At 65.7% G+C, this 16,801-nt stretch overlaps 2 protein-coding genes across 2 annotated transcripts in view; both read right to left on the reverse strand.

The window, feature by feature from the left end:
* Positions 1-285: 285 nt before the first annotated feature.
* On the reverse strand, positions 286-11,844 carry KCTD5 (potassium channel tetramerization domain containing 5). Its single transcript, XM_037507758.2, has 6 exons — positions 11,593-11,844; positions 4,694-4,802; positions 3,602-3,693; positions 2,442-2,537; positions 1,973-2,098; positions 286-1,445 (listed from the first exon to the last, which is right to left on the reverse strand). The coding sequence occupies exons 1-6, from the start codon at positions 11,842-11,844 to the stop codon at positions 1,416-1,418; spliced, it is 705 nt and encodes a 234-aa protein (XP_037363655.1). The 3' UTR covers positions 286-1,415.
* A 231-nt stretch (positions 11,845-12,075) lies between these two features.
* The window catches only part of PDPK1 (3-phosphoinositide dependent protein kinase 1), a 44,969-nt gene continuing 40,243 nt past the window's right edge, over positions 12,076-16,801 (reverse strand). The window contains exon 14 of the mRNA XM_037507759.2: positions 12,076-16,782. Coding sequence (XP_037363656.1) covers positions 16,666-16,782 — 117 coding nt within the window. The 3' untranslated portion in view covers positions 12,076-16,665. The remainder of the gene's footprint in view (positions 16,783-16,801) is intronic.

The raw sequence follows: 16,801 nt of genomic DNA on the forward strand, positions 1-16,801 counted from the left end.
CGCTTGACGCCAACACCCTGGGGCCAGAGACACCCGGGCCGGGAGCAGACCCGTGTGCGGAGCCCCTGTGGGCCCAGCAGCCGCCGGGGTGCCAAGTCTCCAGGCCGGGCCTCGGGTAGGGACAGGCGGCCCCACCCCGGAGACTGCGCCTCCGCGCGGGACGACACGGCTCTCCGCTTGTTCATAAATACACAGGTTTTATTTGTAATTTTCAGGGGAAAATTAGGTTTTAAACTGTAAGTTGAGAAAAATACAGATACCTAAAAAAGTATAAAAAGTATAAATATCCCCTTAGAATAAATTTTAATGAATTAAATCTTGAAATCTTAAATTAATGAAAACCAAAAATTGTAAAGGAAAAAAAGCTTGATGGATCTATTGTGTCAGGGGCATCACCCACCACACTGGCCAGCAGCTGCCCCGGGCTGGCGCAGGGCCCCCTTGCGAGGTGCCGCCGGGACAGACCGTGGCGCCGGCCCGGGCGCTGGGGGGCCGGTCACTCAGGTTATTGGCAAAGGAGAGGAGGGCAGAGGCCAGACGTTCCCGGAAGCATGTGATGTGGACGCTCCGCAGAGGGGTCAGTGCATGCAGCTCCGGGCCCAAAGGTCGAGGGGCAGAAGCGCGGCCCCGCCTGCGCCTGGAGCCCACACGGGTGTCTCGGCCCCCGCACGCCAGAGGGGACTGCATAGTTGGACAGAAACACACGTGGCAGGCGAGACCCCCGTGACGTGCGGGAAAGGGCGCTGCCCTGCGGCCACGCTCTGGAGGCCCAGGACAGGCCGCCGCCGGCCCCCAGCCCAGGCTGACAAAGGCACTCACGGCGCCAGCTCCCCAGCAGCCCGGGCACGGGGACACGGCGACGCCCACCTCTTTAATGATTTAACAGATTCGTCGAGCGCAGAACACTTCCAGGCGTTTCTAGGCGACAACAGCAGACAGGCCACCCGCTGGGACAAAGGACACCAAGGCCACTGGTCAGGGCGAGAAGCCTGACGGCTGCAGGCCGGTCAGGTCTGGGCCACAAGTAGTGGATGCGCCACCTGTCAGGAGCTGCCCGCGGAGGCCAGACGCGTGCCGGGGGAGCAGACGCCCCGGCAGGCCGCGTCGCAGGCGGTCATTAGCACCAAGAACGCTGTCCTGTGAGAGCTCCAGGGACGACGGGCAGTGGGCGCCCGCCGAAGGCCGCGCAGGTCTGCAGAGACCGGCGGAGCCCCGGGGCGCGCCTGCTGCAACCGCCTCCTCCCGGGATGTGGGCCCGGGCAGCTGGTCCCTCTCACCTCCCACCTCAGAGGCAAAAAGGATGTACACCCGATCTGTAGAGAAATTGTCAAAAGCAGGGTTCTCCTCACGGCCGAGCGGGCTCAGCCACATCTTAGAAAAGGAAAAGGTCTCTCCCAGCGTCAGCACTGCGGTCCTCACATCCGTGAACCCCGTTCTTGCAAAATCTGAAAGCACCAAATGCAGAGGATGACGACTGGGGCCCCAGGAGGGAGGCGGCCTGCAGATGACCCGGCCCCAGAGCCGGAGCCGGGCGGTAGCTCAGCCCAGCCCAACCGGCAGGCCGAGACCCTCGCTTTGGCGGGAGGGACACGGCTTGCGCACCCCCAGACCCCTCCAGCTCCCTCCACTCTCCATCCCAGCCTGATGTCCAACAGACAGGCCCCCCCACCCCGCCCATGGCGGCAGCCCACCCGCCCCGGCACCTCCCTGGCTTCGTCTGGGCATCGAGACCCACTGGCATGGCTGCAGGGGTCAGCGCTCCACGGAGGCCCAGGGCCCAGCAGCATCTCCCCACCCAGGACACCCCAGCTGGGGGTGCTCCTACCACCTGACAGGCAGCGACCCCAAGCGCCCCCAGCTGGCTGGGCCTGGGACCTTGGCCACGCCTGGGCTGGGGTCTGGGAGCACCAGGGACAGGAAGGCGCCCAAGCGTCTGGATGGACGCCCGCCCGCAGGGGAGCCCGCCGCCCACCTTGGCTTTCTCGCTGGGCTCGCTGGCCGTGCCGTAGGGGGCGTTGTGCAGCTCCTTGGACACCACACACAGGAACTCGGCCTGGTCCTCGCTACCGTAGTTGTAGGAGGAGCCGATGCTGACCAGCTGTGGAGAGAAGCCCGCTGACCACAGCCCAGGCCGCCCGGAGCTGCGGCACAGACACGGCCCTGCGGGTCCAGCCCAGGCCCTCGGTGGATGGGCCAGACGCCCCGCGGACACGCTGAGCACAGGCACGCGAGGGGCAGTCTGTGGGCGCGCTGCGCAGAGGGCGGAGCGGGGAGGCAGGGCAGGATGCAGGGAGCAGCACCACTGAGCCCGGCCAGAGCAAGAGGAGGAAGCGGCGAGACGACGGAGCCGGGGCTGAGGCTGCGCCGTCTGCCCCACGCACGGGCCTTGTGGAGAGGCCCCGGGGACCCCGGGCAGCCACAGGTCCCGGCCGCGGCCTCACCTGCTCGAACTTCCAGCCGTCGGACAGGGTGGACACCACATGCGTGATCTCCTCCTCCTGGCACTGCAGCACGCGGTACACGTGCTTCACGGGCACCTGCAGGACACGCGGGTGAGAGCCGCGCCCACCTGGGAGCCAGGCTGCCCAGAGCCACCCTGGCGCGCCCCAGCGCAGTCTGGCGGCCCCTGTGCTCGGCCCGGACACAGGGTGACAAGAGGCACCATGGGCGCGAGAGGCCGGGCGGCCCCACCCGAGCCTCCCGGAGGTGGCCTGCCTCCCCCAGCCGCCAGCACCTGCCCTGCTGTGGTGGCGTCCAGGGACCTGCCCTGGGGACACCGTCGGGGCGACCAGGAGACAGGGCGGGACGGAGGCAGGCTGACTGGCCTCCAGGGAGTGACGCGGGTCGCAGGCTGTCGAGACGCTGCAGCCCAGCCTGAGCCGTCAGCGCCGGGTGGGTCTTCTGCTTGGTTCCCGGGAGGGGAGCCTGGGCCCAGCTCCCTCCCAACCACCCTGAGGCTGTGGGGTGAGCCTGCAGGATGGGGTGGAGTGGTCCTGGCCTCTCACCCAGCACCATGGCACCCCCAGCTCAGCTATCGGCAGTGGCCAGGTCCCCAGCAAGCCCCTGGGCGCTCTGGGGGGGCTGGGTGCAGGTGAGCCTGGGGGAGGGCGGGCAAGGCAGCAGAGCTACAAATGGAACAGATGCTGCCTCAGGCCCTGCTTCAGGCCCTTCGGCACCTCTCAGAGGAAGGTGCCGCCGGCACAGCCCGCTCCCACTCTCCTTCCCCGGCCCGTGGGGCAGCAGCGTGGCTGAGGCAGCACTGACCATGCCCAGCACTAATGGGTGGGCGCTTGGTGCAGGGCACCAGGCCTAGATCACTGACCACACCTGCCTTCTGAGAAGGGCCGGCCCCTAGCCGAGCCAGGTGCCAAGGGCCCTCCCACACGCTGCCTCCCCCAGGGAGCCCCAGCTCCTCCCCCGCCCCCCTCCCCACACCGGACCGTCTCCCCAGAATTCTTCGCCTCTTCGCACTGGAAAGGGGAAGGCCCCGCGGCAGCTGGGGGCAGCAGGCAGCAGCTGGTGGCCCGGGCCCGCGTTGGCCGCCCCAGGTCAGCAGGGGGCGCCGGCGCAGCCCGGACGCCTCAGCAGCGCAGCCACTCACCTGTGTGGTTTTGCTGTCTCGTTCTCTAATTTTGTCCTTTACAAGTTTTATTAGCGAGGTGATATTGTAAAATTCTGCTTCCTCCAACACTCCTGGAATAGGAAAAATAACTGATGTCCAGCAGATCAGCCCGGACCAGGGTAACCGCTGCCGCCGTCCACGCCCGCCCGCAGAGGCACTGCACGCAGGCTGGGCAGCAGCCCCAGTCCTGCCAGGCCCCGCTGGCGAGAGGCCCGAGGCCCAGTGCCTCCCCAGCGAGTGCCTGTCCCGAGCTGGTGGGCACGGGCACCCGCCCCTCAGCCTGACCCGCCTGCCCTGTGGGGCCTGGCCGGTGGAGGCCCCCTCTGGCCTCTCCTCCTGGTGGAAGCCCAAGTCATGCTCCCTATCCCGACGCCCCGGCCCCCAGGAAATGCCAAAGAACAGACCAAGAGGCCGTGCTCCCGACATTCCCTAGGGACATCCCAGAGGGCTCTGAGCAGCCTCCTGCTGGCTGGGCCTCCCTCCACACGGCGGGGCCCCCGCCTGGCTGCGCACGGTGGTGTGAGGCGGGGGACGGATGGCGGACCTGGAAGGTCCCTTCTCGGGCTACGAGGGTGTCGTGCAGAGACAGGACGCAGGCCCCGCTCCCGGAGCCCCCTCAGATCCGTGGTGGCCGGCAGAGTCAGGAGCGCCTGGTGCTTTGGGAGAAGCGCCTGCCTGAGGGGCTGAAGCAGGAATCCCCCAAACAAGCCGGGGTGATGCTCAAAGTGTTCAGCCCCACAGACTGCAGGAGCACACGGAAGTCCAGGCTGGGGGAGCTGGTCAGTCTCAGCCACCAGCAGGGAGTGACGGGAAGCTTGGGGAGCCAGAGTTGCCCCAAGGGCGCCGGGGCTGACCATCCTTCACCCAGCAGCATCCCTAACCAGACAGTGGGGGCCCGGACTGGCCACTGTCCCCGAGGCCTACGTTACATGGGTCCTGGCGGTCAACTTGGCTCTAACAGTGTCCACTTCCTGGGTGGGGGCAGCCCGGCCACCCCCCACCACCGGCGGCAAATGCCAGGCGCCCCGGGCATCTGCAGAGCAGGTGGGCCCACGCAGCCCGGACGCTCACCCTCCTCCGCGAGGTCCTTGTTGATGACCAGCTTCCCGTGTCTCAGGTAGTTCAGTACAGGCCCGAAGTAGGTGGGGTCTCTGTCGATCAGGTAGGCGCCCGTTTCATCCTGTGGAGGGGGGACAGCTGGCTGCAGGGAGTCGGTAGGGGTGTGAGCCAGGCCCGCCCCCGGCCCCCAGCCCGCCTGCAGGCCAAGGGGCCCAAGCTGGGTCTGATATCGAGATGACCTGTTGTATTCTAAAGCGCGATGACTACAGGGGTCTCCTTACAGGTCCAGGAGGTACTGGGGAGAAGGAAACCGAGGGGCTGCCTGTTCATCCCAGATCCAGCCCGCGCGGATCTGCAGGACAAGGCACAGAGGCCTGGGAGCAGGGCCCGCGGCCCTGACCACACGCGCTGGGCTGAGCTGGCTACGCACCCGGTCAGCCGGCAGGCGCCCTGCCCACGGAGGGGAGCGGGAGGAGCCTGCTGTGAAGGGCGCTCTGGGGACACGGCGGGGTGGGCGCCTGCAGCCCCCGGAACCCTGCCCCAGGGCATCGGCACCAAGGCCTCCGGAGACCAGAAAGTCACCTCCCTGTCCGTTAAGTGGCTGCTGGGGCTCAGCTGGCGAGAACCGGGGCGCAGCAAGCCAGGAGGCCTGGAAGGCGGGGGGCACGGTGAGCCCCAAGGAGGCCAGAGGCAGGCGCCGTGTCCTCCGCCGGGCGCAGGGTTAGGGCCCAGTTTTCCTTTCCTGAGCACGCGGTTCGCGCCTTTATGGGAAAACCGCTGCTTTCAGGGGTTTCTTCCCTAAAGCCCCGGCGCGAAGCCGGGAGGCCTGTTCTCGGAGCGCACTGCCGAGCGTCCCCCGGCATCCAGCCTCCGGGCCCAAGGCCTTCTCGCTCCAGCGGCAACCCCACCGCGCCCAGGTGTGGCTCAGCGTCCCACAGCCCTGCCCTCCCCCAACGGGCTGAGGGCGCCTGGAGCACGAGGCCAGAGCGAAGGGGTCCCCACTGCCAACAGAGGGGCCCACTCCCTGGACAGGAAGGAACGGCGGCCGCCGCCCCGTGGGGATCTCGCCCAAGCGGGACGCTCACACCGCGGCGGGGGCACCGAGCGGCAGACGCCCAGCCTGGCTGAGGCGGGGGCAGGTCAGCGGTGGGGCTCGCCTGCCCTCAGGACCCAGGGCCGCCACGAGGCCTCCGTTGGGACACGCGCAGGTCACCCCACAGGTGCTGGGACCCCACAGAGAAGGAGGAAGTCATTTCTGGGGCGCAACTCCCAGGCTGAGGCGCGGTCTGCAAGGCTGGACGGCTGGGTGGGGCCACGGCCGGGCCGGGCAGCAGAGGGGAACCGAGGGAACACGGGCCCCGGAGGGGCTGGGGCTGGGCCTGCACCTGCAGACAGGGCTGAAGCAGAGGGCGTCCCGCGGCGGCGCGGCGCTCAGGGCCAGTTCAGGCCCTGCTTGGGCGTGGGAAACGAGGCACCCTGGCAACGTGGACTCCACCCAGGGGCTGGCCACACAGGAGCCACCTTTTCTGCTCAGGGGCAATGGCCTGCCCCTGGCCGTCCCAGGAAGGGCAGGCCAGCCTCTGTGCAGGGACCCCCAGCTTCACCCAGTCCAGGAGCACCCAAAAGCGGCGGCCTCTGGGGCCCAGGCACAGCCAGGAAAGACCATGCTTGCTGGGAGCCGGCAGATCGAGGGGCCCCTCAGGACCCCACCGAGGCTCGCCTACCACCAGAGCTTGCTCCACAGAGGGGGACACAGAGGTGCAGCTTCGGGGCGCTCCACTGCTCACAGCACGGCCCCTGCAGGCTGAGCCCCCAGCCGCCAGAGGAGCTGGCCAGCACCGAGGCCGGGGCTGCAGGCCAAGCCCCTCACCGCGGGGCGGTCCAGAGCTGCAACCCCTCGACCGCCAGCCCTCCGGCGTCTCCTCCAGCCCTGCGTGCGGCGCCCGAGCCGCTGTCCCCTCTCCGTGAACGCGCTTCCTGCGCGTGGGCCGCGCTGGGGCACCTGGCAGCGCCCGACCAGCCCCTCGGAGATCGGCGAGTTCTGGCTGAGGGCACTGGGGAGGGCACCGCCCAGAGCGGGCAGCCGTCCATCCCGGGAGACACGCGGCTGCCCTTGGGCCGGCCGGAGCCCGCCGCTGCGAGGCACGGTGCCGGAGGGGCTGGAGTCCGGGCAGGGGGAAATGCAGGTCCCGGCAGAACAGACACACCCAGCCCCAAGATTCCGAAGACTCTTAGGTCACTTATGGGGCAGCAGAGGGGCGCCGAGAGTCGGCATCTGGGTGTCCCTGGGGTGTCTGGGACAAGGCCACCGGGCCGCAAGGTGGCAGCGAGAAGGCGGGCCCGGCCCCCCGGCGACTTACAGGACATCTCAGAGCGGCGAGGCCGGGTTTGGTTTCTGGTGAAAAGCTGGAATGGAGACGGCTCGCTGGCGTCCCCGCCCCCCGCCCCTGCTGGCCCTCCCGCGGCCCGCCCCGCGGCGCCTGGCCCCCCGTGAGGCTCCGGCACCGCTGGGCTCCAGACTCCCGGGTGGGCAAAGGCGTCGAGTCCATGCCGCCAGCTGTCCTGGGGGACCCCGCCCAGATCCCCGGGCCCCCCGCCCACCTGCTGGTGGGGGCAGAGCTGCCACGAGCACCCCAGACCCCGTCGGCTCCCGGGTGCGGGCGCCCACCGCTGGGCGAGAGAAAACCGCTCGCGGTGCCTCGTGGGCTTAGGGCAAAAGCCCAGAATCCCCCGCGCTAGCACTGGCCGTCTTCCTAGCCGGACGGTTTTCACTCCGAAATGACCCACCGTAAAGGACGTCCGGCTCACGGAACCGCCGCGTTTCCCGGTTCTGCAGATCCAGACCCGCGGCCTGACACGGCACTGAGGCCCGAGGCTGTCGGGGCACCAGGCCAGCCCCGGGGGCCTCTCCCGCCCACGGCCATAAGCGCCCGAGCTGGCGGCTCCCAGCCATCAGGTCCCCACCCAGGAGGCCTCCCAGCCCCGGCGGACGCCATTCGAGGGGCTCAGAAGCAGAGTCGGGATGTCCGGGAAGGGCGCCCTTCGGACCGTGAAGGGCCCCCCCCCATGAGCAGCAGCTCTGGGGCTCCTCTGGGGACACACGTCCTTCAGTCACCAAAGGCGGGGCCCGCCAGCAGGGCCGGCCATGGGGTGAGGGAGTCCAGGCAGGGCCGCGGCCGCGGGGCGACCTCTCCGCTACAGGCGCCGCCTGCCCATCTCTCGGGGCCCTCCCGAGCACGTCCCCGGCCGGGGCACCGCGGTCTCGGGGTCGGACCCAGCAGAGGAGCGAGAGCGGGCGGTGCACACCCAGCCCCCGCCCCGAGCAGCAGCCACCACCCGGCTGGCGGGGCTGCCCTCTGCCCGCTCTGGCCCCAAAGGTGGCGCACAGGCCGCCCCCTGGGGGGCAAAGGGCGGCCGCACCCCTTGCCTCCCCCACACCTGTTTCAAAAGCCGGCCCGACCTTCCAGGCCTGTCACCGCCACCTGACTCGCAAAACCAGGCCAAGCTCCAGGGCTGCTCAGCCCAGCAGGACCGGGAGGCCGCAGGCCTGCGCCTGGCTCCAGGCTCGGGGCTGCGGGTCTCCGCACGGAAGCCGGGGTGCCCGGGAAGCCGGGCGGCGCGGACACACGGGACGGCCGGCTCTGGTCCTTCCCGAGACACGGCACGCAGGGGAGACTGACCAGGCGCAGCCGCCCCCAGCCGCGTCCCCGCAGCAGCCCGTGGGCAGGGAGGGCCCCGGGCGCCGCCCTGGGGCTCAGGGAGGGGCCCTCGCCTGCCAACACGCTGGGTGAGCGGGCGGAGGGCAGGCCCGGGGCCCCAGTCTGACTCCATGGGCGACGACCCCACACCCAGAGCGCAGCACCTCCAGGCCGGCCCGGCCCCGCAGAGCCAGCTCCCGGCAAGCGTGTGCGAGACCATCGCCGGGAAATGCTGGCCGGGAGAGCTCTGGGGGGGCTGAGCACTGAGTCCCGGTGCGGGCGAGTGGGCATCTCTCCCCAATATCCTGTTTGCAAAGACAGGCAGGGGCCTGGCCCGCTGCCCAGACCAACCCCTGCCCTGCGGGGTCGGAGCGAACGGGGCCGAGGCCCCCGGGGCCTTCACGGTGGGCATCCAGAGCAGCGGGCACCCCACTGGCGGAGGCCCGCCCCACCCCGGGCGACCACGGGAGAAAGGCCTGAGCACATCACGCACGGTCACCCCAGGCCTGGGACACACTCCCATCGGGCACAGGCCGGCAGGATTTGGGGGGCCAGCCTGGCCACTGCCTTAGCTGCTTGGAGATGCTGCACCGTGAGCCCAGCTCCCCGGCCAGGCGACGCGAGCAGGCTGCCTTCGGCCCTGCCTGTGGAATGCCCTCCACCCTCCCACCCTGACACCCCCACCGAGTGCCCCCAAATCGAGCACGGGCAGAGGATGACAGGTGGCCTGTCTTCAGGAGCATGGGCCGGCCCCGCCCTCAGTGACCCCTCAGATCCACCGGCCTGCACCCGGGCAGGACCAGGACTCTGTCAGGACTGAAGCTCGAAGCTCACGAGCAACCACAGCTCCCCTGGGGAGAACAACCTCTTCAATGCGTTTCCTTCTCCCTTGAACTCCGCGAGCGCTTCCACACAGAAGCAGGGCCTGATTCAGCGTGAAGCAACTCTGACCTGCTTCCAGGTCAGCACCTACGGGCAGGCACCCCGAAACAGACACAGGAGTGAGTCACAGGTCAAGTATCTGCCAAGCACTTCCGGGAGGGAACAGCGCCCTGGCCTGCCCCTAAGGGAATAGGGGAGACGGGGGAGCCGCTTCCAGCAGGTGCGCAGAGGGAGCCCCGGAGGGGGTGAAGAGGGCGAAGGCGGGCAGTAAGGCCTGGGGTCAGTCCTGGAGACAGGGGTGCGAGGCCAGGCTGGGAGTGAGACAGGGAACAGGAGGGTGTGGGGGAGGAGGGGCGTGGGCACAGCCTGGGGCTCAGCGGCCCTCCCCACGGCCACCCTAACAGCTTGTCTTTCGACTCTCAGAAAACACCCTGAGCCTCTACCCTCACTCGGGCACAGACCGAGCCCCCAGATACCTGCGGCCAGCAGCAGCTCCAGGGCTCTCGCTGCGCCAAGCCTGTCGGGCCTCTCCCAAGCCCGGTCGGCACCATCTCTGCCAGGCCGGGTGCTCAGTAGACGCTGGCCACACACTGGGCCCGGAGCCGCCCCAGGCCTCAGCCCCTGGCCAGCCGGGCCCGCCGCTCAGGCAGGCTTTGGTGCAGGCCACCCATGAGGTCAGGCCATGGAGATGCTTCACCTGTGAATCAACATCCTGCTTCTCCTCCATCATGTAATTCCTGGCATCCCACCCTCCAAACACCCCTCTCCCGGCACCCTCGGCCCCGCTGCCTCGCCCGGTGTGTGGTTAGCGACAGTGTGAACCCTGGGATGCTCTTTCACCTGAGCCAAGTGGGGCTGAGAAGACAGAGCACCTCACACGCGTTCTCGCCATGACTGAGGCGGATCCGCGTTCCTCTCTCTAGCAAAACCAGCGTCTGTGACTAAAACACACTGTTCTCTACTATCCACTAGCCTAGCGCCAGACACGGATCTGCTGTGGTACCTTCAGTCTCTCAATTTCGGGTTATAACTTGGAAATCGAATGTGGTGACGTGGACGGTGGTGGTGAAAAAAGCAACAACATGGATATATTCTGACGGGTTAAGTGGCTCCCCCAAGGGCTCCTATTCCAGTAAAGCCTGACTTTTAAAGTAGTCCTGAGAGACAGTGAAATAATGGGGCTCATCCACTTAACTGTGCAGGCGACAGCTGGCCGGCTCTGACGCAGGGAGGCAGCCCCGGCCTCAAAACCTCACAGACAAGAGAATTTAAAAGCCAACTCGAAGCATAAGACAGGATCCCACGGGTAAAACTGCAAGTGGACCCCGGAGAAGGGCTTTTGAAAAAAAAAAAAAAACACAAACAAACCAACTGTGAAACACGCCCAGGCTGCGAAAAGGAAGAGGCAGGGCGAGCAAGAGCCTGTTTCCCTCCGGGAGGCCGAGTCTCCGCGCGCCCAGCTTCCTCCAAGGAGCGGCGGGGACAGCTGAGGGCTGGGGCGTGGGCCGCACGCTGGCATCTCACACTGATTTCTACCCACGACGGGTGGTTTTGTGGTGACTCCAGTTATTTCCTGATCAAAAGGCCACGCCACACGACGGCATGGCAGGCTCCCCGAACTCGAAGAGGGATCTGGGGAGCCTTAGGCCTGGAGGCCCCAGGAAAGTGAGAATCAGGCTGGTGAGCTGCCTGGGACAAGCACAGGGACCCACACTCCCCGCAGGCCCTCCCAGCCCCCGCCGCCCGGCGCGCCCGCAGGGCTCCTCACTGGAGCCTCGTAAAGTTAAGAGTTTGTCACCATCTGCACGACAGAGAATTGATTTTGACCCAAGGCAAGTTGCAAGCCGACCTGGAGCTGCCGCCGGCGTGGAGGCGGCAGGGAGACGAGGCTCACGGGCAGGCAGTGACGTGCCGGCGGCCCCTCCTGGCCTCCCCTGGGCGACCCCTTCACCCGAGCGACACCCCCTCGAGGAGCCACCCGGGCCGGCCCTCGGCGCGCGGGTGCGCGTCGGGCCGAGAACAATGGAGCGCCAAGTCCAGATGCAAGTCACGGGGAGACGCGTCCGACCCCCGCCGGCGTCCGGGCCGCGTCCGGAATGTGGGCGGGGGGCGCGGGCTCCCCCCGCGGCCCGCACGCACCCGCGGCGGGGAGGAAGGGGCTCGCTCGCCGCGCGGGGGGCGGGGGCCGGAAGGTGGATCGACGGCGGGGCCCGGGGACACGCCCGCGGCGCGGGGCCGCGGGGGCCTGGGGCGGGGGCCCGGGGCGCCGGCCCGTCCTCCCCGGCGCGGGGCGCGGCGCGGCGGGGCGGCGGCGGCCCGCGCGGGCCTCACCTTGTCCGAGTCCAGGTCGGGGTCGGCCTGGCACAGCCGGTACAGGAAGGACTTGGGGTCCCGGCACAGCGTCTGCCGGGTGGTGAGGAAGTAGGTGCCGCCCACGTTCAGCCGGACCCACTTGGACACGCCGCCGGGGCGCTGGGCCAGGGCGCCGAGCCCCGCGCTGCAGCGGCGGCACAGGCCGCCCCCCAGCCCCGCCCCGAGGCCGCCCGGCGCCGGCGGCAGCAGCTCGCAGTGGTTCTCCGCCATGATCCCAGCAAGCCCCGCCGCAGCCCGCGCCGCCGGAAGCGTCCGGCCTTTAATAGCGTCCCCGGCCCGGCCCGCCCCCGGCCTGCCCCGGAAGGCGCCCGCCCCGCGTGACGCGGGGGCCGGAAGTTCCGGCCCGGAAAGGCGGCCGGCCGTGCCCACTTCCGGCGGCGGGGTCCGCCCCGCCCCCCCCGCCGCGGCGCCCCCGCCCCGAGAGAGCCAGGCCGGAGCGTCTACACTCTACATGCGCTTTTATTACAAGACTATCGAGCATACGTGGAAAATTCATCATCCGGTAACTACATCTGAAGCACAAATATTTGAAAAACAAAACAAAACAGGTTCATTAAATTATATGATTAAATCATTGACCAAATAGAAAATTTATATAATAAAGCCAGAAAAAAAGTTGTAAAATATAGTTTACAATAATTATTCACATTCAAGGCTGTACATCAATACATACAACGTGGCCCCGGACATGAATTCAATCCAAGTAATTCATATATTAGATTTTAAATAACAGACTGAACTAGAGGCCAACGATAGCCAGCAAATAACCTTATATAAGAATAAAAATACAAAAGTGTATGTATATCCTAATATCATTGCATTATTTGTTTTAATACGTTTTTTTAAATTTTTGCTTTGCCTGTACATCACAGTTACAGCTACTGACCAGGTAGAGAGTATCACGCGTTTCCTAACTGCCTGCCTCCAGCCCGAAGGGCAGCTACCTACTCACTCTTCATATTGTGTTGTTAAGAACAGATACAGCAGGTCTAAATACTGCAAACTTGAACTTTGCCATGTCCAATCAGACTCAGGCTCATGAAAGGCTTTTGTCCAGCCAAGTGACCCCTACTCGTAATTTGCCAGAAGGGTTAGACAGGATGCATTACACAGCTAACAATGGTTCGCATTTTGTAAAAATTCTCTGTACATAAAGTGTGATGATTCTTCCTAATGAAGACAAGTTACGGGGCAAAGTCAGGTATACACCAAGGCTCGTGCAGCCGCCCACCAGGCCGGGCTGCAGAACGCTTCGAGGAAGCACTTCCACCGCCTCCGCTCTCCACAGGAGGGCAGCCCGCCGCTTGGAGGCGCAGAGGCCACGGGCAGGAGGCCTGCCAGGACAGAAGGGCACTGGCCAGCGTCAGGTCAGGTTTGGGCAGGAAAAGAAACAGCACGGAGAAGGTGGAGGGCAACGTCTGCGAGAACGAGCCTCGCCACCGCAGCCTCGGCAGCCCGGGCAGCAAGCACCCTCCACCCGCCGACCAGCCAGGGAAGAGGGCCCTCCTACACTAGGAAGGCCAAGACCTGGTGTACACAGCAAGCACCCAGACGCAGCTCCTATGTTTCCCCTCAGAGTTAACAGACCCCAGACTAAAGTGGAGTAAGAATGAAATCAAACTTCAGCAGTTTGGCCTTGAAGACAACGAACAGCCTGCCAGGGTGCAGATGGGGAGAGGCCCTGACACCACCGCAGTGCGGAAAGCCGCCTCGGCACACCCAGCCGAGCTGACTGACCACCCCCTCCCCCCTTTAAGAGCAACCTGGCAAATGCACTTCTGTGAAACCCAACCACCAGGTGATTCCTCCTTCACTAGAACCTTCGCTCTTGCTGATTTTAAGCGGGTCCTGTGCTCTGAGTCTAGCTGAATCACAATCACCCACCAAGCATGTGGCAAGGTCAGTTCAACACCTTTCCCTCTCTGCCGGCTGTGCAGACACCAAGTCAGTACCATTGTGGACAGAGCATGAGACCCTGAAGCATCACCAAGCACATGGCCAGAGCAGCGGGTGGGGGTCAGCTGGCATGCGAGCATAACCAGATTCCAGATTTCAGAACACAAGGACACAGGCTTTGGGGGAAATGAATGAATTGCAGTAATGACGTTTTAGCATTAAAAAAAAAAAAAAGGCAGTCTTATCCAACCCTTTGGAACACATGGCTTACCAGAACTCATGCTCACTGGGGCCCGGGGCCTGCCTAGAGCGTCTGCACTGGGGCTCTGGGCACAGACTACCATCACCTTTAAAATGAGTAATTCTTTGACCCAAAAATACCACTCCTGGGAATCAGTGGGGGTGGGGAAGAGGTCAAAAATCAAGATTTGTAAGGATCACAGCATTATTTAAATAGTGCAAACCCAGACACCATCTAAATGTTACAACAGGGAAATGATCAGGTAAATGATAACACGTGGCCACTCAGCTCTATAATCACTAAAAACAATGTTTTTGCACCACCACGCATGACATGGGCAAATGCTAACACAGCAAGTGGAAAAAGCTGGATGCAAAGGGGCAGATGCTGTATGTTCCCAGTTTAGTTTAAAAAGCAAATTTTGAGAGGTGGTAGCTGAACACCCAAGGCTCGCAGTGGCCTCCTCTGGGGTGGGGTGAACCTCCAGTGACTTCCAGAAAACAAAGTTTGGTTTTAAGCAAGTCCAGACTCTCCCAGAGCCTGTGCCGACACCGGGAGTGTCGGTCTGAGTGGCCCTAAGGACTGGAGCGCGAGCAGTGCCTACCAGCCCTGGCCACGTTCCCCAAAGCCAGCCCCCAGCCAGCGCTCACCATGTGGCACTGGGGGGGGGGGGCACAGGCAGCAGGAAAGCAGCAGCCTGTTTTCCTTTCCCTCCCAGAGGCAAGGCTGGCGCTGCCTGAGCCAGCGAGGCCAGTCCTCTCAGCCAGGCCCCCAGCTGTCCTCCCTCGTCTGTACCAAGGGGGTGACTCCACCTGGGGGAGCGGGGCTGGGCAATGACGCTCGTCCTTGCCTCCAGGGAGACGCAGGCCTGGGTTGGTCTCTCACTACGTGCAGGTCCAGCCTTGGGGTCCCGTGAGTCTGTGGCTGTTACCAACACCCACGTCCACGTCTTGGAACGCAAGGTGCCCGCACGTGGGACAGTGGCGTGGAAGGGCAGCATTAAACTACAGCTGGCGTGAGGACAGGGCGAGGCGTGCAGGCGAGAGTCTGACACACGAGGAGGGGGCTCTGGGGGAGCAGTCTCCCAGAGTGGGCCCGTGGCTGCAGGCTTAAGCTACGGCAGTCACGTCGGCTCCATTGGCTGCAAGCTCAGCCCTGCCCTGTCACCTCTGGCTCTGGAGATGACTGACGGGTGCTTGGCGGTGAAGCCGGGAGGTAGTGGTGCGGCCCGGGGGGCGGGGGGGGTCGTGACCCCAGCAGCCCAGCGCGTGCCCTGCTGCAGCCCCTGCCAGTTCTACCCATCTCCTGCCATCAGCCGGGGTGGGGGGGGCACCACAGGCAGCTGACCCCGCTGCCTGCACCGCGCAGACACGGCCTGCTCGAGGAGGGTGCGGCACAGCACGAAGTGAGCCTGAAGTGAAATTCCTGAAAGAAATGGCCAAGCAAGGCTCGCTTTTTAAAAAAGCAGATGAACACAGGCCAGACTTCCGAAGCGAGGTGTGAGGCAAGGGCCTGGCCTGCACCGCACTCCCGGGGCAGTGGGCTGACCCAGTATCCGCCCAGCAGCCCTCTGGGTCCTGCGTTCCTCGGCGCCCGAGCAGGCCGGCTGCGCCGTCTCTCCCACTCCGTGTTGGCCGAGCCCACAGGCCCCCCCTCTGAGCAAGGTGAGGGCGCCACACTGCTCTTCCGCCTCTGGTCACGAGAGGGACTCTGCACCCACCAGCCTGAGGGCTCCGTCCTGGCCCAAGGACCATGAGTCACCAGCGCGGCGGCGTGCTGTCCTGTCCGGAGGAGTCCTTCCGGGGCTCGGTGACAGTGGCGCACACCACTTCGGTCTGTGCTCCTCCCACCTCCTCGCCTTCCCCTAGGGCCAACCGCGCAGCCAACAGGACCTCTCTGCCCGGGGAGCAGCCGCCACGCACACAAGACTGCTGAGTCCCGGCCGCCATGGCCTCCACAGGGGCAGGAGAGAAGTCTGACCGTTAGGGCAGCAGGCCCTGAGCCCGAGTCAGGCAGAGTCCCGATGGGGCCAGGTGCCCAGCAGCCCAGAAGGCGCTGAGACGGTCCCATGGAGGTGCGCAAGGGCTCCGAGCCAAGTGGGGGCTGCCCCGCCTCAGCCCTGCAGGCATGGCCTGACCCACATGCATCGCCCTACGTAACCAAGCGGGGAGGTCTGCCCTTGCACCCTCCACACACACCCTCCGAGGGGCTGCCAGGTCGCAATGCTCGGCTCGGCTCTTGGGGAGACGGCTGATGGCCCACGGCAGGCAGCGCCCGCCCCCCGACATGCCACGTTCGCAGAGGGGTGTGACGGCGCACTGCCAGCCCCTCCAGTTTCACATGGATGACGCACGTCCACATCTTGGCGCCTGCACAGGCACAGGCCCGCACAGGTGCACAGCGGGAGCCAGAATCCTGCAGCCAGAGCTACATAGGGAGGTGGACAAGGGGCCGTGGGGGCAGGGACAGGCCATCACTCAGGGACCAGAGAGGAGGAGCCCAAGGCCAGAGGCTAAGAGCCCACCCTTCCCAGCGCGAGGGGGGCACCCCGGAAGAGTTCCATGATGACACGGGGTGGGAAGAGCCTACATCTGACCCCCGGCCACAGCGGACCAGGGGCCCCGGCACACGGGAGCTGTGGCTGCGGGCGCAGGGCCCGCAGGCGGGGACACGGGCATCCGCAGGGCAGAGGGAACAAGCAAAGCGGCCCTGAATTCCTTTCGGCGTTGATTTGTTCTTTGTATGGTTGGGTTTTTTTTTTTTTTTTCTTTTCTTTTAAATAAAAAGCTGCCCGGCCCGCCGTCGGCGCCCTGGAGGTGGCCGGCAGGTGGTCTGGAAGCACCCCGCGGCGGCCGGGCCACACGGGACACGGGTCCTGGCGCGCACGCAGGCGCTCACTGCACGGCAGCGTCCGGTGGGCTCTGGTATCTGTGCCGCCACACCTCCTGGATCTTTCTGCACCACTTGTGAGCATTCCCGCTCGGGTCCATCAGGTAATACGTCCTGTTGGGCTGCGGAGACAGAAGCCCT

The sequence above is a fragment of the Talpa occidentalis genome, unplaced genomic scaffold (genome assembly GCF_014898055.3).
Source record: "Talpa occidentalis isolate TD23 unplaced genomic scaffold, MPIMG_talOcc4v2.1 talOcc4.12, whole genome shotgun sequence".
NCBI classification, from domain to species: domain Eukaryota; kingdom Metazoa; phylum Chordata; class Mammalia; order Eulipotyphla; family Talpidae; genus Talpa; species Talpa occidentalis.